The 25,334-nt window shown below is 38.7% G+C and overlaps 1 protein-coding gene across 3 annotated transcripts in view; it reads right to left on the reverse strand.

Annotated features, from left to right (window-relative positions):
- Window positions 1–93: 93 nt before the first annotated feature.
- Window positions 94–25,334, reverse strand: part of DIDO1 (death inducer-obliterator 1) — a 47,344-nt gene continuing 22,103 nt past the window's right edge. For all 3 annotated transcript variants that reach the window (XM_085241320.1, XM_085241322.1, XM_085241321.1), the window contains 10 exons: window positions 16,700–17,156; window positions 15,684–15,843; window positions 14,904–15,020; window positions 14,575–14,682; window positions 14,214–14,349; window positions 13,537–14,083; window positions 12,512–12,665; window positions 11,756–11,845; window positions 10,888–11,083; window positions 94–5,226 (listed from right to left, as the gene is read on the reverse strand). In XM_085241320.1, the coding sequence (XP_085097446.1) occupies window positions 1,856–5,226; window positions 10,888–11,083; window positions 11,756–11,845; window positions 12,512–12,665; window positions 13,537–14,083; window positions 14,214–14,349; window positions 14,575–14,682; window positions 14,904–15,020; window positions 15,684–15,843; window positions 16,700–17,156 (5,336 nt within the window). In that variant the 3' untranslated portion in view covers window positions 94–1,855. The remainder of the gene's footprint in view (window positions 5,227–10,887; window positions 11,084–11,755; window positions 11,846–12,511; window positions 12,666–13,536; window positions 14,084–14,213; window positions 14,350–14,574; window positions 14,683–14,903; window positions 15,021–15,683; window positions 15,844–16,699; window positions 17,157–25,334) is intronic.

Genomic DNA, 25,334 nt, shown 5'->3' on the forward strand with positions numbered 1-25,334 from the left:
CAACCTCTTGTGATGACTCCTCTGGGCTTGCTGAGAGGTACCAGAGATCAGTAGGAAATGATGGACACAGACATGCTGCAGAAACAGACAAAATTTAACTGTAGATGTTTATTCTACTTACAGTAACAAAAACCTGTGAACTCCCATATCTTAATGTACAGTGCTATATTTTGCCATATAAAATACAATTTACAGAAATTTCTATCAAGTAAACCTAAACAAACACACTTGCTTTTTGCATACTTTTATGTATGTCTTTAAATTAGAAACATCTCATTAAGAAAAAATCTTACACCATAGTAGATGTTTGTATTTAATAACACCTCTCTGCATGTTAACGTGTTGTTTACAGGTTCATATTGCAATCATTCCAACCAGCAAACCCGTGACGTGTGAGGACTTGTAAGACACACCAATATGAACTGTATAACCTATGGTGAGATACATGACATAGACGCTACTTGTAATGTAGAATTCAAGATGCAAATATTTGTAGGAATTTAATTTTACCTTTTTCAAAACTATTTTATAAAAATATGAAAATACTTAAGCAACTATTAATTTATGTAGTCAAATTGTAAACTAACAGGGTTTTCTTATTTCATACTTCAGAATTACGTACTTGAAGAATACATGAAAAGTAGCTGTGTAATGTATTTCACAGTAAGGACTTTCCCTCTTGAATCATAACATCAGGTGTTACCAATCTTCTTTCCAAGCTTAATGCATTTAGACCATTTTCATTGGACAGTCTTATATACAGTGCCAGTATTAGCAGGGGCTGACAAAAACAGTGACATTTTTGTGGTTTTTTTTTTCAGGAGCAGAACACTTTTTGAGTGAAAAGTACAGGAAAATGGTGACACTTCTTAAATCTCTGGTAGCTTTCTGCAAAAAGAAAACAAAACCCACAAAACGCCCCACGTAAATCAGTTCAAAGAGACAGACAGAATGGTCTGTTCAATAAAATTATTTTTTGTTCCTTTGGTATCCCCATTCTTTTGTAGACTTGATTCTTTGCCAATAGATCTCTGATGTTTTTAAAAGTTTTGCTGGTTATAAAGGTGCTACTCATATATGCTCTTTAATTACGGGTTTGTAAATATGTGGGATTTAAAACTCCTCACCCTCGTGAAAAACTAAGTATGAATTGTTTCTTTGTTGTACACTTAACAGATGGATTTCAAAACACAAAATAACTGTATAGAGAAAGGAAAATAGTGCACTTTAAGCTTATAACATTCCATTTCCAAATCCTCTGTCAAATAATAACACTGTTCTTCTGCAGCCTTTTCCTAAACACACAATCTTTGCATTGTAAAGAAAGACAGCATTATTGGACACCTTTTTTAAAGCGTGTGCTGTAGGAACAACTTGGACATCAAAATATCACATAAATGAGATGTAAAGGTATGGCTCCTAGGATTTTGATTAAATTCTCTTATAAAATTACAATTCAAGTTACTGGAAAACATAACTTTATAATTTTAAAAAGCAATATGCTCTTCTTAGACTTTTCCCATTTCTGTACCATAAATGGAAATTTTAAGATAAAGATGCAAGTAGAAAAAACAAAATTTCAGAACAGGTAACGCTGTGAATTTTTATAATAAAAACGTTATGCACAAAATGCAGCAAGTGAAAGTCCAGTATGTTCTTGCCGTTTACATATTCGAGTATTTTCATTCACAGTTCTTCAAAAATTACTAATTTGTCAGTACTTTTTATAAGGCTAGATTTACAACAGCACTTTTGTAAAGGTGAGAATATACAGTATATACAGAAGACACTGACTCGGTCCTTGCTATGTTGTAAAAGTATCTTGTTTACGGAAAATACAATAGCAGTCATATTTCTATGACTGAGTAGTGGACGATGAAGCTTCTGCCTCTGTTGGTTTCTGGCTTTCCTTAGGTGTTTCTGGCTTCACCTCTTTACCAGTTTCCCTGGTTTTACTCCGATCTTTCCGATCTTTTCCTCTTTCACGATCCCGATCTCTCTCTCGATCTCTTTCTTTTTCCCTGCTTCGATCCCGGTCCCTGTCTTTGTCTCTGTCACGATCTCTGTCTCTGCTCCTTGATCTCTCCCTGTCACGTCTTCTGTAGGATTCTCTGTCCCTGGTTCTGGCTCTGTCTCGGTCTCTGCTTCTTTCCCAGTCTTTAGTATGCTCGGAATCTTTCTCTCTATCTTTGTTTTGGTTTCTGTCCCTGTTTTTATCCCATTCCTTGTCCCTGTGTCTCTCCCAGTCCCTGTCTCTGTTCCAGTTTCTGCCACGGTCTCTTTCCCAAGGTCTGCCATGTTCACGATCCCTTCGTCTTTCCTCAAAGGGTCTACCTTGTCGATTATCAGCTTGCTGAGGCTCTGGCTGATCTAAACCCTTGTCTTTATTTCCTCCCTCATATCTCTCTCTCTGTCTCCCTTCAAATGTCTGGCCTCTATATTCAATATTTTTCCCTTCTCGGAAGTCAGGTGCTGACCACTGTCCTTCTGAGTCATGCCCTTGTCCAGAAACATTGGAAAGAGATGCAGATGGTCCAGCCTCCTCCCACATGTCTTTTCTGTGGGCTGATAGATGGCCTGGAAGGTCTAGGAGCGGTCTTGGGGTTGACTTCATACTTTGTTGTGACTGACCTTGGAAATGAAATCTAGAAGGAGGTTCATTTTGCTCTGGAAACAGTGCAGGCGAGGGTCCTCTTGGTCCTCCGTACTGAGGTGGTGCTGGACCTCTCTGGTTGGCAAATCTGGGAGGGGGACTCCCTCTCCGTTCTTCAAATGGCTGTGGCAAAAGTCCTCTTGGGCCAGGTCCGTGATTCGGAGCTGGACCTCTTTGCCCTTCAAATTGATTTGTGTGAGGCCCTCTTGGTCCCCCAAAATGACTAGGGGCGGGACCTCTCGGCCCTCCAAACTGAGGGCCTCCTCTCTGTCCCTTAAACTGAGCTGGTGGAGGTCGTCTTTGACCTCCAAAAGGAAAAGGTCCTCTGTTTCCCATAAACTGAGGTTGATCAGATCCTTCAAATGGTCCTGGAGGCCTAATCATCTCATTGTACTGGGAATCTGAGAATTCCCTTTGTTCCATGTGAGGTTCCATGTGATCTTCAAACTGAGATGGCGACATTCCTCTTGGAACACCATAAGATGGGGCAGGGCCCCTATTATCACCAAAAAGTGGAGATCCATGCTGTGAAGAAAATAAGGAAGGGATGGGACCTTTCTGACCTCCAAATCTTCCAGGGGCAGGTCCTCTTTGCCCATCACTATTTGGAGAACCGTGCTCTTCTGAGAACTGTGGTGCTGGCCCTCTGAAGTTAGGTCCATGAGGTCCTCCAGGTGCATTGTGTATTGGCGGTTGTGGAGGTCCTCCTTTCTGCCCAGACAAAGAAAATGGAAGTCTGTTTTCTTCAAAGTGCTGTGGGAGAGGGCCACCCTCACCCTGAATTGATGCAGACTCGGTTTGTTCTACAAATTGATGAGGCTGAGGATTTCTTTGTTCCTCATACTGCATTGAAGACAGACCTCTTTCTGGTTCATAGTGACCACCTGCATTTTCCTGAGAAGTAAACATTGCATTTGAAAAAGAATCTCTTCCAATTGCTTCCTTTGGCTCATTTGACCATGGGACTTGATGCATATCTTGCAAAGACTGACTGTCATTTGATGTGGAGAAATTAGGCTGAAAACACGTAGTTGGAGGTGTTGGAAGCAGCACTTTGCGTAAGGGTTTGGATGTAGATGGTTCAACAGGAACTGCTTGACTTACATTCTCCAAATTAACTTGAGCAGTGTTTTCAAATTTGCTGCTAGGTGCCTCTTTCTGTGACACCGTACAAGCCTGCTCACTTGAAACCCAGTTATCACCAGTATAACTAAGCTGAGGAGCAGACATTAATGTATTATCTTCCTTACCCAGTGAAGCTGACAAAGCACTTGGAAAACTTGCTGAAAGAATTTCTCTTGCGGGTGTTTCATTCTGTACTGCCTGTGGCTTTATTCGAGCATCAGTATTGTCATTTATTTCTGTTGCCATTCTTCTGGCTTGTCGAGGATCTCTAGTCTGCCGTGGGTCAGAGCCCTGGTTTAAAACTTGTGCTTGTTGATTTGCAGATGAAGGTAAATCTACTTTTTGTACAGCTTGCTGGCCCTGTTGGAACAATTCAGTCTTTATTAGGGAAGATTTTGGTGGTGGTGACATTAAAGCATCAGACACTGAAAAATGAGCCATTGAAACACCAACAGCCGCTCTTTGTTGTCTGAGGGCTTCTTCTTGCTCCTCTAGTTGCCTTTTCTGTTCTTCTATTTGTTTGTTTAATTCTTCCAACATTTTTTGCTGTTCCACTAAGGATGAGGACGCAGATAAGTCAGGTACGTATGGAGCAGATGTTTCTGTAGCACTGCTTTTAGCATCTGTATACATTTTGTTAGGTAAATCATCAACAGTAACTTTTGCTTCTTCCAAGATAGTTTCATCTTCTGGATCATAGGCCTCATCCTCTAGTACTGCTGTATTACTTGGCTTTTCCACACTATAAAGTTTTTCACTTTCACCTGTCTGCATTTCAAAAGCTTTCTCTGGATCGTATTCTTCCTCGGGATCATATGGTCTGTCATCTTCCTCCTCTTCTATAGCTTTGTCTTTTGACATCTGTCCAAACTGTTGTACAATGGGATCTAACAAAGGAACAGCTGCCATACCTCCCTCGGCAGCTGCCTGAGCTTTCTGATTTGAAGACTGGGCAGTTTCAGAATCCTTAGCAACAGGTTCAAAAGATTTCTTTTTTCCGAAAAGTGTCTGCAGGATGTGCTCGAGAGGTGTGGCAGTTTTCGAGGATGAAGAATGTGTAGCAGTAACACTTGGAGAAGCAGTGGCTGAAGTCGGAGGTGGTGCAGTAGTTGTGGTTCCACTTTTAATCGAGGACAGTATTTTTAATACTGAAGGTGTAACTGCTGAGCTTTCTGGAACGGGAAGTGGGGGTGGAGGCGGCGGAGGAGACCCAGGTGGTGTTGTACTTACAGCTGAGTCTCCAGAATAAAGTGTGTATTTTGGAGTTTTCTTTTCTTGAAAAGAGGCTACTGGCCCCTTCATGAACTGCGATGGTTCTGCTTCCTCTTGCAACTGAATCCGACTTCGCTTTTCCTCTATTTTGTCTGTTTCCATGCCGGTAGCAAGACGTTTCCCTTTCTGACAGATAACCAGTCCAAGAATTAAATTTGGACGTGATGATTCAAGACCTGAAAGAGAACACAAAGATTGTATATGTAAAAACTATTTTTATCAGTGCTTTCAATAGAAACTTATTACATTATACAGTGGTAGCTACAAATGTAACAGTAAGTTCTTCTGAATTTCATGCGATGACTTATCAGCAATTCTATTAGTCCACACACATATGTATCTACATTTATTTACTATTTATACATGTATTTATATGTGAGAAGAAATATTTTAATACCTTCCTTGATATTCCTTTAAAATTGTATTAACAGGAGACTTTGCTAATGTTGCTACTGTTCAAATATTAAAGAAATTCTCATTTTTGTATTACTACTTTTATTCTTGTCCACTCCCACTCCCTACTCAAGCAATTCCTGTAAAATAGTTTGTAGTAATGTGCTATACACAGATATACTGGACAAGCAATCCATCTTTCTGTAAGGTTAAACTAGAATTTAAGAAGCACAGCTGAACAAAAGAAAGTTCTAATGCTATTAGAAAACCTTCCTTTGTTTTTTCTTACAGATAATCCACATGGCACTATTAAACTTCACAACAACAACAACCTCAAACAGACTGTGTTTGGAAACAATATTAAAGCTTGTAACTGACTCCGATTACTTTGTGTTTTTTTTTTTCCCTAGCTAGATATCATTTTTAGCATACATTGAGAAGTAGGGAAACTGATAACATACCAAACCAGCACATGAGACCTTAAGCAGGTATGAGTTTAGCATGTGGGAGAAAAGGACACTGGGTATGTTTGCCTTCTCTCCAAGAAAGCATTTAGTTGGGTATGAATTTGGCATGCTTGGCAATTTGGCAAGTTGTTTTTTAACCCTCTGTTGTAGGATTCAGTTTGATGCCATAGACACTGAGAGCAGAACTGCTCCACTGTGAAAGCTTCTGACTTGAATCTCTGGAAGCATTTATCCGAAAATGACCAGCAAGTTTCTGGAAAGAGGGAAAACACAAATATCCCTACGTCTGTTTCATGTTATTGTGTTTCTTCCCCTTACATTCACAATTCCCACTGGCACTTGTGGAAAATAAATATGACCAGAATAAAGGGTAGAGAATGAATCCTTTAACATACATTTAGAGGCAAACGTAGAAAAACTGTACGAAGAAAGGCTTTCTTAACTTCTGGATTTAATGACTTCAAAGAATCCCTTTTAGAGTCCACATTACTATCTGCAAGCAGCTAGGAAGCAGAAATACAAAACCACAAAACAAATGGCCAAGTAACATAATATTACATAATAGTGTGGTTAAATGGCAAGGAATCTAAAACCTACACTGCTCCTTCCACTCATGAACCTTTAACAGTTTTAAAAGCATAAGATACTAATTTTTTGTTGTTTGCATCTTTTGTTGTTCCTACTGAACAAAACCCTCTGCTCACTAAGGAACAGTTTACACCACCAAAAGCTTCTAGATAACAGCAGTATATGCATACATACATAAAAATCCCATAGATGCAGATAAATACTATTTGTGAACAACAGTCATTAAGTATATACTTTCAGTGAAACAACTGAATGCAAAGTTTTAAAGGGACTCCTAAGTTCACTAATAAGAAAATTGTATCAGCTGTTTTTATTTATGTAGCTGAATTTGTATTTGTGTTTAATAGAATTAATCTTTTCCAAGTTATGGTTGCTACGATTAAACTCAGAAACCATTAAAATGAGATTAGCTATTTTTAACTGAAGCCTTCTAGGTGAGAAGATACCATCACATACAGATGAACTTGAGTGACATTTTGACCAGGCAAGTCAAAATTTCTTCTTCTGTGAAAGTTTGTACTGCAAGAACTATTTACATTCTGCTGCAATAATACTGCAAAACTACCACTGCTTTAAACCTAGTATTGTCAGCATTTATTATATATTTCATTAAGCCTTTCTTTCTGTTAACAAAGCTTTGCCCCATCATCATCAGCGCTTGCATTTCTTATCCTCAATTCCTACTCAATTTAAACCTCACTCTCCAAAAATTTAACTGTAATTAACAAGGACTGTAATTTTTTCAAATAAAGTAAATTAATTTGAAAGTCTTATCAGATCTCTTCACAGCTGAGGAACAATCTCTCCTCTGAAATTATGTTCTTCTGATGGTAACTGGTAACAACACAGTGAGTCTGTTTTACCCATGTAATGGGGAGAGCAGCAAAATCTGGATAGGCACTAGAAGTACTCTACAAAAGGTCAGAAACAAATTGAAGCCAATCTAAATTTTACTTGAGACTTCCTATCAAAAATAGCTCTCATTTTAAGTATGATGAGAAACAAGAATAATTAAATTTGACTGAATGTATTCTAGATATCCATAGTTGATTTTGCAGTTCAGTGTTTGAGTCTGACGTAATTCTGTGGTTGAGAGGCTGTTGGATGTGCTGCTTTCTGTAATAATTCCCAATCTGCAATGTATATTATTTCCTATTTGTAGATTTAAAAATTCAGTGCTATCTTTATCCTCCAGATAAAAGATTTTGGTGTTCCTCGCGTGTTGCCAATTTTTACTTTCTTTCACAGTTAGAAAAATATATGTGAAAGCAGCAAATACAGGAAGAAAGTGAACTGGCTATCTTAACCAGAACTAAGATTAGCTAATAATTTAGTACATACACAGATCTGCCACCATGAGGGGAGCAGGGATGGCGAGATGAACAATGAAAGCAGGCAGGACAGGAACTAAACAAATAATTATCTTCAGCGAATCCAAGATCACCTGGAAAGCACCGTATGAATTCTCGGCTCATCCAATTACAAATTCATTTGCATCCTTTGCCTAAAATCAGCTCCAGCCGTTCTGATCACAATATATTACATGCACATTAAGTTATAACCTCAAGGCATGGTCCAAAAGACAACTTCAATGGGAAAAAGACCATCCACAGCATATAGTCTGAATGGACTCAGTAGTGAGGTATGGTTCACACTGAGTGAATTTATCAGTACGTGAGTAATGACTCCACATTTGGTCAGTGTTGACCACTGCAGAGTAGCTCACAAATCTTCCTAAATTCCTAGCAGGCATTCATTGTTCTTCTGTCGTTAATAATAGCTCATTTACTTTTACAGAGAGACTTGTGAGTTACACAGCTGATCACAACACGCATCTCAAGCACTGAATTATTAAAACAGGCAGGTTTCAAAAATCCATCAGATCATATCTCTAAAATAAACAACAAAAAAAATTCATTTCTGAATCCTGGTTAAGAATCAGAGATCGTCACTAAATAGGGTAAAATTCAAGCACAAGTTCAAGACAAATTCCGGTTGTAAGTTAATAACAGCTATAACCGAATCTCTTTTGTTTAGTCAGAGAACAAATCACATTTTAAAATTCTGATACTGTAATTTTACATGAATATTAGAAGTTTGGCACAACCCACTATCTACATTCATTCATTCCAGAGTGAGCAAACAGGAAGAGCTTATTTTGGATGGAAATACAGAGCAGAATGCTGATCTACCCATATCTCCACATCCATAAACAGGTTTCATGATCCATAAATAGGCTGAACGCCTAATTTTGGGTAATACTGAAAATGTTGGCTGAAGTCTCCAACTACTGCTCAGTAACTATCTCTCACAAGCCAGCATTTTAAGTGCTGCACGCTAAGTTGGCAGAGCTTTCAGTGCTAAATTAGTTATAAAATATTTAACTCTTTCTGATTTGAAGTCCATGCGCTGGTTTTATCGTAACTAAAGCCATTAAAACATTATATACTAAATATCAGCAGTGGACACATCTGCTTTTCTTGCCCTTGAAGACATCTTTTCATAAGATCAGTTTTGGCACATTTATACAAATAATGGCCACATATTCTGTTTGTTGTTGTTGTTGTTTTCTCCATTTGTTGCAATTTTAAGAGCATTCTAAATAGCATGAAGATATTTCATGCCTTCGTTCTGTAAGAAAACACACTTCCAGTTTTAAGCTGTCAAAAGAGATAACATTCGTGGAATCTCCTTTGCTGAGAAAAGGGCTTTCGTTACAATTAGTCTATTTTAAATATGTGGTCCTTGCGAGATTTCAGTATTGCCAATAAAGCCCTTAATAAATCACTCTTTCTATTGATAACTAGAATTGATCTTTTTTTTTTTTTTTTCCCCCCTCCACGAGTTGATTTGACATCCACACGTGAAAAGTGCTAAATAACTTAAGTGTGTATGTGAAACAGAAAAGTAAATTCACATACAGGAAACTACCACACAATGCAGAGTATCCCAAACACACATTACATCCAGTAATAAAATATTTGAGATGACGTAAATAAATGTGAATTTTCTTCCATTTTCCTCTCTTTTTAAATCACCCATGTCAGTGTTTTTGGAGATCTTCTATGTACTATAGCAGTTCAGAGGTCCTCAGTCACGTTCCAAATCCAGTTCACCAAAGAACAGGAGAAATTCATAATCCGTATGTGCCTGATGGAACTGGCTGAGACAGCAGGAATAAATACTAACCAGGACTTCTGGAGTGACAGGGTTTTATTGTCCTCTCCCACCTCCCCCCTACAGCCATATTAATCAACACATCTTACACTGTCTACAGCATAATGCTTTTAAAGCACTTTCAAGTCTTCTGTTAGAAGGCCCACGATTAAATTTAAGGAGACAATGACCACTTTGTATAAAATATTTTTATTAAGTATAAAAAAAAAAAGGTGAATTCCATCAGATGTCATTAAAGAGTATGGATTACATGTATTTTATGCTATGGTTTGAATACATACACAAAAAGCAAGAACAGCTTACCTGATATTTTTTCCCCCATATACTGGACTCTGGTTTTAAAGTACGAATACAACTGAGCACAGCTATGAGGTAAAGCCTTCTATAGAAGCTTCCAAAAAGAGTGAAGTCTAAGTGGGTCTTCCATTAATTAAAGGTGTCTATACCTTTGGAACCTTGCATCTATCATAGTGCTTTAACACACTTTGCCTAACAAATGTGGATTTCTACTTGCCTCAAACACAGAGAAAATTCAAGCCAAACATTACTTCTGATAATTTTAACTATAAATAGAATGGAATGTAACTCACCTACACCAACTGCTGTCTACTGCCTATCCGAAGGAATATGATTTCCCCACTGCCAACAAACCAACTTTCAGAAGTCAGTGGTTCATCTGGTTGGCTCTGCCAAGCATGGAACACTTCAAACAGCTTGTGCATGCGTGTTGCACGAAGCACCATGCAGAGCAGCCCAGCGGCCAATATACCAAAACCACTGAAAATATTACCTTTGTCTTCACAGACTTCGACTCCTCTGAGGGCTGAGTCCTGCTTGATGTGACAGTGCACCATTTGTAGAGACCTAAGGCTTTGTGGATTTATGGGTAGCTGAAAGTAGGGTGGGTTTGTTGTTTTCTTTGTTTGTAGTCACAGTTTGGTTGTTTGTTTAATGTGGCTGTTCTACGTACTCAGTTTTATACCAAAAACATCCTCCTAGTAGCATGTAGCAATTTGGTAGAAAGGCTATGTGAGTTTCAGACTATTTTACTTTGAGACGGTTGACTTTGCAACTTTTCCCTGTATAATCTGTAAAAATGTTTTTATATGAAATATATACTTTTAATAACACGTTAAACATTCAACAACTTGTTGCTGATTCTTCTTTTGTGATTTTACCTAGCGTTTAATCTCCCCTATGTTTTGTGCTTACCTGGTCCCTCAAAGGGCAAGAGTTTGGAAGGTATTGGGTCCTTAGAACTCAGTGGGATCAGGTAGAGATCCTTGACATGTCTGTTGTTATTAGCTACAACACCAAAACGACCACGACTGCTAAAATAGGAGTAGAGAGAGATATAGGCCACTTCTTCTTCTTCTGTGGCAGGATGGAAACGAATCAAACACAATTCCTGTAATACAAAAGCAAAGTGGAAAAATTCAACCTGTAGCATATCAGCAAATAAAAAGGTAAATGGCAAATTCCAGGGTTAAAAATAAGCTGTGTACTAATTGATCCACTATTTTTTTTCAAGGGATACTCTAACTTTAAGAAAATGCTGTTGTTCAATCAGCAAAATTAAAACAGAATTAGGCTTGTTGTTTCAGAAATCCCAATTACTTATGTATCTCACTTCTATCTATCCCTCTTAAGGTTTTGAATACTCAATTATGAAAGAAATGGGAAAGTCTTAGTTTCATAATTATATCTATATGTGGGGCTTCAAGTTTTACCACTTCTCAAGTGGTTTTAATAGTAAAACTAAATACATACACATAATGATAATGTCCTGGTTTTTGAGTTTCTGGCTTCGATACTGAATATGTAATTGTTTACAGTTAATCATTAAAAAGCAGTAAGTAGTATGAAGACTTAGCTTCTATGTAGGGGAAAGATGATCAGCGGCTTAATAGGCAAAGCTTTATTCAATAAATCAAAAATTTCAAAGTAATAAGTGGTGTCAGTAGTTTTCTAAGTTTATCTGTGCCAGTATTTCCTGATTATTAACTCATATTATCAAAAGTTGTCATTTTTCATTGCTGCATATTTCTTCTGTATTTTGCAAAGGATTTTAAGTGAATACCTTAGAAAGCGAAGATTTGAGTTTGCCAACATAATCCCAGACTGTCTTCGGTGAGATCCTCCCACCAATATGAATTGTATCTGGTAAATCCTAAACAAGAAGTATTACATGGTAGTATAAGCCAAGAGACTTTAGCTTTAACACAGTGCAGACTGCCCCATCCCAGTAGCCCAGGGGATAATGCATTATTATATTTTAATGAACTTGTACATACACATTTCCAATTTCAAACATTCTAATTTCCAAATTTCAAGATGTTAATTATTGCCAAACAATGATAGCAGTGGAGGGCCAAGTACTTTTATTCACCCATCAGGTATAGTTCTCAGCTTTGTCTTATAGGAAAGCTGTCATTTATAAAAGTTAGTTTATTAAGACAATATTTTTAATAAATGGCTAAAGAAATATTTTTAATAGATCACATCAGTGATCTATCTAGTTGTGAGCAGAAGGTGGCACCTGTTTTAAAACACTGGCTATAAAACTTCTTTTCAAAACCTGAATCTGAAATAAAGCTATAATTCCATGGTAGATACTCACATACACATATATACATTTAATAAAAGATGTGAAAATTCTTCACAAATTTGTGAGGAATTTTTTAAAGGCTATTTTTTTCCTTTAGCTACTATTCCTACTTCTAAAGGGATGCCCATTCACCACTGTCAGACTTCCAATATCATATACACAGTGACCAGCTTTCCTAGCAACTGGAATTGCAACATATTCTGAACACATAAACATGTCAGTGCTAACCTCACTAAGATAATCAAAGCACCCGGAGACAGGATATGCTTTAGTGACAAATTTGGCCACACTTTGCATGTTAATAAATCCTTTCCAAATGGTGTTGAGACGAGAGAGGAAGAGGGAAGTGTCGCTGTCTTGAGGTGAGCGTGGCTCTGCAACGCTGTAAAACAAATCCAAAGCAGAAAAGTTACAGATCACAGTAACAATGCTCCTTTCCTTTTTCTTCTCTTGCCTACTCCTAAATAACAGAATCCTTTGTAATTGTTTTGTTATTGTTTTCCATTAACTAGGTATTAATGGGAAATTCGAGGAATAATTGAAAATATACTTGTAGCTACAGACAAGCAAAATGATGCTGAAAGACATGATGTTTATAGAATTAGGGTTAGCACTGTAAGTATTGTGATCCTGAGAATATAACAACTAATTTGAATTATGTGGCTTCCACTAAATGAACAACAACTGCATCTGAAAGAGAATCTCATACAGAGGGAGTGGGTATGAACAAAACTATTTTAACTGCAGTTCCATAAGCATATCCTTAGCAACACTTATTTTTTCTATTTTATATATATATATATATTCAGAATACATTCACAATGTACTTCCTTCCAAGCTGATCAAATAGTTAATTTTAATCATAAAGTCAGATTTAACTGTTTTATTTTCATATACTTATTTTAATAGATGAAAATCTGAAGTACCTTTAAACCATCTCTCACATACACTCACTTTCTATACTTGAATGCATATGGAGATTTTACCATCAAATAGTTTTATTTCTCTGTTACAGCACATTGTAATATCTCTGCTGTCAATATACACTGATGCTCAGAAAAAAATTACCAACAAGGGAAGGTAAATGAGGAGATTATCAATTAAAATCTTGAATCAAGTTATTTGAACTTTCAAGTTGAATGTGCCTTTTGATTATTGGCAGAGGGGGGGTGAGAGGAAGAGGAGGATAAACCAACTTTGAAGGTAACTAGGCTAAAGATTCAGTGACTTATCTTGCTATTAATTATACGCACTTGATACTGGGTAACTGATGAACAGCTAAGTATCTTGGATCTGGTGAAGACGATGGTTTTGTTAATATTGATTTGGGGACAGTCGTAACTGGTTTTGACGTTTCCTGCTTTGATTCTCCCACTGAAACTTTCTCAGATGCAGGACCAGAACGTGGGGCCGTTGCTGCAGTACCAGAGGAGCTGCCCAAGGCTGTCCTTGGGTCTCTACCAGAAACTGTTACAGTTGTGACAACTCCACCAGCACAAACAGCAGGAAGAGCTGAAGCTTCTTCAGGGACAGAAGAGTCAGTACTGTTCTGGACTTGAGTCGTAGGAATGTAAGATCTTTCTATGTTTGACTGGGAAACCACTTCTGCTGCAGGTTCAACATCAGTTTCCATTGCATCTTCAGATACTGCCTCTTTGGCAGGCTCTGCTGCTGCTGTTGGTGCAGAACTTTCGTACTTGGGCTGAACTTCTGATTTTGATTTTGTCTCCACCTTTTTAACAGAAGCCACCGACTTTGACTTCTTAGCAGGTACTTCATCTTCGGATGCTGAAATCTGACCTATAAATTCATTTAAAATGCTTTTGGTTACTATTTAACACTGAAAATGTTTGAAGAGAAAAACAAATAAACATGCAGACAAAGCTCTTAAGAATTCTTCTAATGTCACACAAAGTCAACAAGTAGATACCTGTACAAATTTTGCAGTTTAGATCAAAAAGATGGGCTCGGTGCTGACTTGTTGTATCCTTCAACATACTGCTAAAAACATCCAAAGAAGGAGCACTGTTTAATTTTGGTACACTTCGTGCTGACTCTTGCTGCTCCTAAAAATGAACAAAAATAAAAACATTCTGGTTGATCATCAATTTCAACCACAAAGAAATACTTTGGGGATGTAATCAAAGGGAAATGCTCACAGCACACCTATGAGGTAATATTCTTACAGCTCAGTGAATCAGTTCACATTTCTGAGGAAAAATTTGAGGCTCTAGTTAGTTACTACTGACCTCCTTTGAGGTCTTCATGCTCACGCAACAGCTAATACTTACATCAGAATCAGACACTGGTGGAGAGTCTTCCATATTTAGATCAGGTGCATGTTCCCGTTTCACAGTTACTTTCTTGACCTCATGTGATTTTTTTCTTGACTCTATCACCTGAGAGAAACAAAATCACATCAGTAAAAAGACTCCATACTTACTTTATAATTGCATTCTGTACTTTCTTATTAGTTGGCTAGTGGAAGAGAAAAAGTCTACTGAAACTTAGAATTATTCCTACTTCATTATGAAGAAAACAATAACAGGAGTGCTAAGGGCTGGTGAACTTGCTTTTAATTCATACCTAAGCACATACTGGAAAACTGTACATCACTTACTGCTTTGGTTGGTTTCTCTTTCCATACAGACAGTTCTTTAGATAAAAGTTCTTCTGGTTTCATTCTCACAAGTTTTGACAGAGAGATTTCCCCATGAAGAACGCGATGAAAAAGTCCCTAAAAACAAAACACACTGTTGCTATGCTGAATAGAACAGTTAGATAACAAAAAAGATATGTAGTGTTGAACTGTCAAAACATGTTTGGATTTATTAATTCCCTATAAAAAATATTAATTAATTATGAGAAAAGTGGGAAAGGTACAGCAACCAGAAAACAAAGATGAAATAAACATCAAGTACAAATTTTCCTCTTTATCATAAAAAAGTCAACTTAACTGAACAGTTATGTCAGAAGTTGAATGGCCATTTCTGTTTTATATCTATTGCAGAAATTAGAGGGAAAAGTCCCACAAAGTTTGAAGTGTTTTCTATTATATATTTCCATCTGCAAAAGGTTTTTTTCCTTTTAAAACAATCACATACAGAAGTAGTATCTGATACATACTACAGAATGTCACAGGAGGAAGAACGAAGCCTATAATTAAGAATGCCATTCAGTGAATATTCCACTCCAAAGGCCCAGACTTAATAAATACACATGATCCAACTGAAGTTCAATTCCTACTAGATGTTTTAAAAAAGATTTGGAAGGATTTAAAATAATCTTGTATTGTATAATTCGTAAGTCTCTAACTTGAAACACAAAATTTTCAGGATAGATCTTAACATATTAAAAAAATAATATTTCAGTATATTTACTGTTTAAGGAAATTGCAAACCTGATTTTTTGGGTCCTTGAGATTGAACATGATGCTACGGTATTTACTCTTGTATCGGTTGTCCGTAACTTGAAACAAATTAAACATCTCCTTCTCAATATTTAGCGCTACTTTCCCTACTTCGCTCTCTGTCATAACCAGATCATCGCTATCGTTGACTCTGTTAAAAACAAGAAAATGTCCGCGCATTTATGTCAGGCATGAATCTTCAGGTAGCATTCATTAAAAAATAACCTCTCAGAGGAAGGAGAGAACCTGAGCTCCTCTGCACCCAGCAGGGACTCGCGTCTCTTTCAAGACATCTCAAAACCAAAGCCTATCTCAGGACCTCAAGCTGTGAGGTATGGCAACCTCTTGCCTCTGTTTACAGAAGACATGAAAGACAGCCTGGATGAGCTGAGGTCAGCCTCCGTGACTGCTCCTGGCACCAAAGTGGAGCTTTCTGCCATGAGCTACAGAAGAAGCCTAAGCTCTTGAGTTTTAAGCTCAGACTTCCCACTGTGAGAATTTCTAGTTCAGAGACACTACCAGAACGCAGTGGTGTAAGCCTTGACAGCTGACCACAGCTTTAACAGCACTTGTGGGACAACATTTCAGCATTCTTTTTTTGATTTTATTTATACATGTGCTACAGTTACTAGCTTTTCACTGTGACATTCCCAATACTATTTTTGTACCACCTCTACATCTGCAAACACCGCCATCGCCAGATTTTAACTTCAGATCACTGCACCTCAAATGCTTCTGTGCTGTGGTTTAATTCTTCAGATGTCACTGTCTCAGCAGCAATGGGATAGTGGCTTCGTGCCTTTTCTTTAAAAGCTTTTTCACGTGCACATTGATTTTAGATCAAGATTTTTTATTTTTAATAAACCTGAAATGCTAAATGTATTTTCACCAGTTTCCAGTATAAGTTAAATCCCTCAATTTCGCATATCCCAAGAAATAAAACTGCAGGCTAAACATTTACTTCCAGGTATAGCTTCCTATACAAAATAAGTGCTCTGAATTCCCACCTCTTCCACAAAATTTCTTTTAGGGACCGCCGAATATTTTGTCGAATCTGAGAGTTGGGCTGTGACTGGATAGGGACAGCCGATACTTTCACTTGACTACTTCCAGATGCAGTGGGAACAGAAGATGGAGCAGGCCTTTTGAGTCCTGCGCCCAAACTGGAAGATGCAACTGGCTTTTTGGGAAGCGATGAGGCAGGAGGTGGAGCTGAAGGCTTTGAAGGAGCACCGTCTGACGAAGGCCACGGCTTCTTGGGAATTACGCCTTTGAAACTCCCAGTAGAAGACTTCAGTGGCTGTTTGGCTAGTGACAAGCTAGAGAAGGTTGGGGCCTTCTTGGGAAGAAGATTTTTAGTGAGAGATGTCTGTTTCTCTGCCATAGATGTTGAAGCAACAGCCCTCTTTGACGCCACAGTGTGCTCTGCTGCTTTGTCTTCCTTCTTTTTATCTCCCTTTTGAGCTGTCAAAATAAAGAAGAACAGTACAATACTAAATACTTACACTTATAGCTTGGTATTTACAAAGACTGTTTACCAATCTATAAAGAAGTCTGTGAAATGACTCTTCTGGAGAATAACTACCAAGGATACAAATTTTGAGAGAAGAAATTTGCCTTGAATGCAAAATAATATATCTTGCCAGACTGAGGAGTTTAACGGTTCCACTTCAGCTGTACAGACTGAAAATCTTATTCACGCACTATGCAAAAAATCTGAAAAAGGCACCACCTTCAAAGATTCCTGAGTTGGATTTCATGATCAAGCTTCAAAACCCCACACTTACAGAATCAAAACAACCCATATCTTATATTTAAATGGAAAAATTCTCATAGTAACTTGTAGAACCTTTTCATGTGAAGGTTGACTTGACTAGATTCCACCAGTTTGTGACTGAATTAATATCACCCCAAGCTTAATATTCTTGAAGTTTAAGAAATCCCTTCTACAGACTTTTTAAGGAACAAGAAAAGAAAACCAAGTTACATAACACAGAAGTTGCTGAAAGTTTTAACTGCATTCTCCATCTACTTAGTCATTACCACAATTATAAATTATGATTAGATCTTGCTGTTCAGTTTCCAGCTAAACCCTAGATTTACAGAATTAAACATTAAAATCATTGCTCAGGCTGTGGCCATCTAAATCCCATTATTTCATTCACCACATCCAAAACTGCTGTTTAAACAAATTTTTCTTTCTACCATTACTAAACAGATCAATAGACATAATCTCACATTTAAGTTAGACTTGAGAGGGACACAAAGCCAACCATTCCTTCAGTTGCTTTTTCATCCATCCACCTTTTGGCATCAACAGAAACAATTCAGAATAACAAAATAAGCCAAAAACAGCCCCTTGTACAGCAAACAAGATTTGTTCCACCTCAGCTTACCAGAAACATTATGGTTACAGTGGGCCAGCACTAACACGTGTATCACAACAGTCCAAACAACGATGGGCTCTGAGTGAACCTACCTACTGAAATACAACACTTCCAATTAGAAAAGCCAAACTTATTCCCTCAAAAATCTTTTTTCACCTCTCACAAACCTGCAATTAACTACCAACCAATTAACACATTAATTTTTATCTGATGCTTTCAATTAGTAAGGATTTGTCAATGGAAGTAGTGGTCCTGAAGCTCTAGATGCAAAAAAGCTGTATACTTTCTGGAAAGGATTCAGAAAGTTTAGATAACTTTACCAAAGACCAAATAAGTCCCTCTTCACCTTCCTCATCTGCTACAAGAGCAGCAATTATCAGGAAGGGTCTGATGCATCCAACTTTCATATGTTCTGAAATAGATTTGGAATGGACAAAGGTGGAAGCACAGCTGTAAAGCCTGATCCAAGAAACATCAGAACAGCATAAATTTTGAATGGAAATACAGCCACAAAAGGGGAAGGTTTGAATTACTTAAGAAACATACTGCAAATACCCTTTGTGAATGAAACCCTGGATAAAACAGCCTCCTGACTTTTGTCTACAACTCAGTTCTAATTGACCCTGAACACTCATACACTCCTCCAGCAGAAGGAATGCTTTGAACAGCTTTGCTATGTTGGCTGTTATCATCGTAGTTTCACTACAAATACAGAAACTGGTGGTTCAGATCAACTAAAAATAAACGCTGCATCTGAACTTCCATTAGGCAAAGTGCAGAAGTGCGTCTAAACTGGAACACAAAGGAAAGAAGCTGGAAGAATCATTTATCCTGTTTTTAGTGTGTTTGTTTGTTTTTGAAACGTGTAATATTTCAGTTTTTCAGAGTGAAATTTATCTGAGGTGTAAAATGAGACAGCTACCAAAATATATTGAAACCTTTCAAAGAACGTGGAGATCTTACTCTAAAAGTAGTCACTCTCAAGTTATTCCCTAGAGGCTGTCCCACTCACTGTCAGACTGCCAATGGAGTTGGGGAGAGCCTCAGCAGAACCCACACTGACTTTTCTGATGCTCCCCCCACAAAGCATACCCCACCAACCCCGAATTATTTGTCAGGAGGTCTTCAGTCATCCCAAGAGGGATTAGAAACTATTGCTGATGGGTTTGGTTTGGTCAAATGAGGCATCCAGAGCTAAAAGAGGTAAAAAGCCAGTATTAACATTATTGAAAAGAGAGAAGAGGAATATCCAGAATGTGTGCATGATAAGTCTCCAGGAATTTCTGTTTCCCAGCTTACTGCATCTTCTGCACAGACTTGCATCTCTTCAGTCAAGTGGAACAGCAGCACCTTTCAGTGACACACTATGGAAGGCAGGACAGCACAGCTCAGGTTTCAACAAAATGACCACAGTACAATCCAGTCCTCAGTGCTAAGAGCTTTAGTTGTGCACAGTATAATTACAAACCATTAAATACTAAAGTTATATTTAATACCCTATATTCTCCAGTCATTTGTTCAAATTGGTTAAGAAGAACACTGATAAAGCTAACTACAGCACTGCCAAGATGTTGTGTTAATCAGATGTTGTTTTTGTTAAAGAAATACATTCATACTCTAAACCTTATGATCCTAATAACTACATCATGGGTAAGAATACGTACATGTAATGTACGTAAATGGTAGCAGTGCAAAGGTAGAGTGAAATTCCCAGTGCAGAAACACAGATGCACTGAGAAGGTTTCCAGCATAACATAACACATCTGCTGTTTTAGCCAATAGAGAACGTGCAAATATTTCAGCTTTGTGAAAGACTAATGGTTTCACAAGCCAAAATATTACCTTACATCAACTAACACTGTCTACCTAATAGTACTTGATGGTACTGATTCTGTGGACATCTCACTGTATTTGAAGCTTATTAGAATGATGTGTGCATTGATGACAAATCATGGATACTTAAATCCTTTATATACTAATAACCTGCAATGTCAGCAGATGAACCTTATCTCAAAAGAAACTCATATCTCATAATGACTTTGAGAAAGCAAGTTCGACCTATTGAGGTTTCGGTTCCACTTGCAGACAGTCCAGCTGCACCAACTCCCTCTGCCCTTGGACAGGTCTTGCAGTCAATGCCCAGAGGCAGGAGCCGCAGCCGAGTGCAGGGAGGGAGCAGGACTGCCTCTTCTGCCAGCAGCTCACTGCCCTATTGGCTTGGTCACAATGTCAGCACAGCCCCAAAACTCGTGCTATGACAAGAGCACGTTTGGGAAACTTGTACAGTAATGTGTACTCTTTCCAGCGAACAGTATGTTGACATTCGTGGAATTTAATTTCTGAACAGATGTCACCGTTGCTCAGCAAACTGATGGAACAATAACAACCGGGTATTTGTTTGGACCGCGAGCTTCAAATCACTTCGCCTTGTGGACCACGAACAGCTTGAAGACACAGTCAATGCCTACTACACACAGGGGCTGCTGTGCTTTGTACTGTGATGTTTTCAGTCCTTTTTTTAATCAGCAGCTCCAGTGTACCTACAATAAATGCTCTTAAACCAATTTTAAAATAAAGACTACAGAACATCAGCTTAACCAGCCTGAATAAGGTTTCACCAGATCAGTGCCAGAAGGAAGCGTCTGGTGACTCTTCCATCCAACACTTCAGAATCCCTGGGCTTGACGTTAAGAATACTTAAAACAACTCCCCCATCTCTCCCCAGTAAATTCCCACATTACCCGTTCTGTCTTGTGAACCACTTAGACAGGAGCAGGATTCTTTTTGACCGAAGAGAGGCATAGGCTAAAAAAGACTGAGGTACAGATGGAGCTAATGAATCGGCTCATTGCCAGTGAGACCCAATGAGCACAAAGCTAGAAAGGTGTTTTTTTTTTTTTCTTAAGGCTTATGAAACAGCATTACTGTTATCTTAACTACAGACATTACTACAATCTCTCCCACTAGATGTCATCAGATAGAGAACACCACCCCTGAGGAAATTCCTGTTAAAGCTAAGCCAAATATTGCAACACGCAGCTAAGAACAAAACTCCTTTAAGTGGTGCAGAACTGCCACATTATCTGCTGTGTTACAGATGAGCCGGTTGAAGGTCAGATGTTCAAGTATACTTCTAAGGTTCAGCATTGATGCTCCAGCATCATAACATGGGTTAGATCCAACTCAAGAATGATTTCCACAAATTACCGGTAGCACCGATAATTTTCAGTGAAGGATTGGCAGGATGCATTTGTGCTGTAATCTCTCACCTGCATGGAGAAGTTGTGTTTTGCACCACTACCAAGAAAGCTATCCACAGGAAACTTCGTTCTTCCCCCAGCCTCTTCAAAAATTTTTCTGCAGAGATAACGCTGAAGCCTATTTTTGGTCTCTCTTCCTCTCCTCCCAATCTTTCCAACAGTAGCTTTAGAAAGCCACTTCAAGATACCCACCATCCCCTCACAGCTTATATTTAAATTATCTCATTTGTGACATTATTTTGCTGGAGACATCTAGTTACTCCAGTATTTAAACACCTGGAGAAGTGTGCTATATTTTAACATTAACTGGATCATAGCTAAGATTGCCAAATTTCTTGCTCAAGTTCTAAGCTATGCTTTAGATGAACCACAGGCGATTGAAAAAGTGTTTTGTAGTGAGTTTGTAAGGCTTAGATTTAAAACAAAACCTCACAACAACAAAGCATCACAACTAGCAGTCCAGAACACTACAGAAATTCTGGTTTGTGAAAAACATCTTGCAGTCATGGAAGTTATTCACTACAGAATTGAAAACCTTGGCACAAGGTTGCTAATGCACAGAACTGTTGCCTCTTCTACCATTGTCACTGTCTAGTATTAGATGTGCTCTCCCTCCTCCCCTACCTATACTAATGCTTTGGGTTCTTTCTCCTCCTCCATGATAAGAATTCCCTCAACAAAGCATAGGGAAGATGGGATGAGAGGTGCATCTCATTCAGCTTGCTTAGAACTCTTCACTGTCACAACATATTGACAAGTGAGCAGGACTTCACTAACACAGCAGATTGGTGAGCCTTTACATGCCCACAGTGCAGAGACTGCTGGGGGATACATGGGTTTTATGGATACTCCTAATTCTCCCTGCTCACCAAAATAAAGGATTTTAGAAAAAAGTGCACAGCTACTTGGGATCCACCTTTTGAAGTGTATTGGTCATTATATCCAAAAGGATTTGGCATCCTTTTCAGAAAAAAAATTACAGCAAATTCACAATATTAGTGTAGTTTTGCAGTTAATAAAGCAAGAATATCTATCAAGATGTATTCTCTGAAAGCCTGTGTGAAGATTACCCTGAGCCAAGTAATTACACTATCTCTAAGGGCTGGACACAGCACTCGCCTTAACCACAGCTTAAACGTCTGATAGAAATTCAGCTGTGAAGAGAAGTATTTAAGAATTAAAAAACAACCATACACCAGCATTAGCCTATAGAACAGTGAAGTTGCATATGGTCATGCTGCTCCTCGTTAAGAGGAAGGCAGCAGCTACACCATCAGTTTTTCTCGTATCACTTATCTACTGTAGCTGTCCAGTCTGAATGTGGCTCAGCAATTAAAAGTCTCACCCCCTATTTATCAATATTTAAGAGTTCAGGAACAGCAAGTTTACCTTTCTAAAATGCTGAAGTGGAAGACTGGAAAAAAACTTCCCCAGCCTCATTTGGAACTACGTTTTCCTAGAAGCTTCTCTTCATTCATTCTCTTCATTCAGCCCATGTCTTGCACAAACTTGTCTCATGCAGTTGTGGTTATGACTGACCCCTTTCTGAACGACTAGTGCCAGAAACAATCTTAGAGCAGAACGTCAGCTCTGTACCCCACTGCAGTGGCTGTTACAGAGCTTTAACCCATGAGTTTAGGTGAGATCTCTTGATGCATTACCTAACTAAAAGCTGAACAAAATACATGGGTGAGCTGGTGCTTTAGATGTCAGTTATAAAGCACTCTACAACGGGAAGTTACTTACCAGTCAAGAAGCGCTCCTCATATGCAGCCATTGCAGTCACGCTGCTGGGATGCATGCCTGACATCTGAGCCTCAGAAACTTGTCGAAGAGTCAATCCTGTTAGGTGCCACTGAAGCACCCTCTTGTGGCACTGAGCACTCAATGCCCAAGGCCGTGAAGGTGAGGTGTAGCTTGTAACAGCTTCTGTTACATGGCTGTGCAATTACTGCACTCCTGAAGCTTGGGGCTTTTTCAGGTTTGCTTTTTTTTTTTTTTTGGCCTTGTCATTTCTCTCAGATAGCTTAGGATTAGTTTCAAGTCATTCAGAAGAGCTGAACTATTCTTAAACAGGTTTGGGTGTTAGTTTCCACTGTTAATTGCCTCTGAAACAATGTGAACTCTGCCTGTTTTCACTTTTAAGATCAAATCAAACCTTATCACCAAAAACTAGCCCTTTTTTCCTTCAAAAGCAGTTATCCATTCTGATCTACACGAGCAGTTCATAATTAAGCTGATTCTCCGTGTCAAGCCTCCACATTCAGGCACACAAAGTGAATCTGCCATTAAATCTGATTAATTTAGGAAACCAAGAGAAAGGGCTTTTTTGTAGTGGTGATTTGTTTGCACTGAAGCCAGCACTGTAGCTATCCTCATGCAAACCTGTAACTTAGACGTGCAATGCTTTGCTTTAATTTACATGAAATTATGATTCATACTAGACAACTACTTCATAATTATGTCAGCTCCTGAGAGAAAGAGAGGCACCGTCCACTGTTAAAAACAAGAGATCTCCTTGTTTTCAAGAACCTTTTCTGGATCAGCACCATCGTTCGTTGGAGGGACAGGCCATCTTCAGGTTCCAAGTTCAGTATAGAGATCAGCACAGCGAACCATCAGCACCAGTATCAGCAGCAATACTCGACTTCAAAGTGCAAGGAGATGGTCTCAATAAAACCCTTTTATTTGGGGGACTATCAGAGGAAGATCTTTTTCACCAGCTCTCCAGTCAATCGAGTTAAGTTCAGAGAACTAAAGCAATATTAGTAAAAGAACGCAAAACAGCAATAGAGGGTGGTGAGGTTTTTTAATCAAACTTGCATCACTTTCAGTTTTGGTGACAAAAGGTAAACCACCCTGATAGTCATAGTGCATCTGTAGGTTGTACCATGTGTCTCCCCCATCCCATCATCCCTCCTGTGACAGTTCCTCACACTGAAACCAAGCACCCATTATGGTAATTCTGCTGGCATTCTGTTATCCAAGTGCCACAAGGATGCTGGGTGCTTGAAAGGCACAACAGAAAATACGCTGTCAGCAGAGACCAGCCTTCCTAACAAAAGACACATGGCAAAAATCTTCAAGTGGCTGACAACCACAGGACAGATGTAACATACCTGGTAGAGCAGAGAAGGGGAGCTCCGGGAGTTCACAGGCAGGAGATGGTAATTGCTCCCCAAGGATACCACTGCTCCTTTTAAGAGGATGAGTCCCAGGGGATGTTGGCTTCAGCAGCCAATACTGGTCTGCCTCACTCCAGAGCCAGGGTTCAGATTGCCCAGCAGCCCCTGTGCCAGCACAGCCCCACCACGCTCATGATGCAAGTTTGGCACAGGAGCTGTGCTACACCAGAAACTTCTGCTCTATAATCTTTCCAAAGCCAACTCCAACATGAATTTCTCAGCAGTTCTGGCAGCTTCCTTGTTAAGTATTCAGATCATTATTGATCCCTCAGCAGCCCTTCTGAAAGCTCCTCTAGTTACAAAGGGTTAAGCCTAGACCAACATATGCAGAACCACATCCTAGGAAACTGCTAGGAACAGAAACGTAGGAGCTCTTCTTACTCCTTCAGTGCTGTTCAATAGTTAATGCCTCATAGAACAGGCCTGTTTTGCAGAATAAATGTAGTATTAAGCAAAGATACCTTAGCTTTCAAGGTCTTAACTGAGGTATCTGAAGTAGTTTAGTTGTTAACAGTATGGAACTTGGCCCAAGCTACTGTATTTCATAAGGGAGCACTCACACAAAAATAAAAGCATCAAGTTTAACAATAAATAGTGCAGTCCTTGCAGTCAAACATGCTCATGACTTCAGTAAAATCCTTTCCTAACATTTAAGCTGAACCACACCAGTGTATCTACATACTCAACTGCAGAGTCACAACATAAGCAGGTACAAACTCGTCTGAACAGGCAGCAGTCTGTGCAGAAATGGCCTTGTTTTTTCTTTCTACAGTGATACTTACATACTCCAACATTAATTCTACCACCTGA

Source organism: Meleagris gallopavo, chromosome 22 (assembly GCF_905368555.1).
Source record: "Meleagris gallopavo chromosome 22, MGAL_WU_HG_1.1, whole genome shotgun sequence".
Classification (NCBI taxonomy): Eukaryota; Metazoa; Chordata; class Aves; order Galliformes; family Phasianidae; genus Meleagris; species Meleagris gallopavo.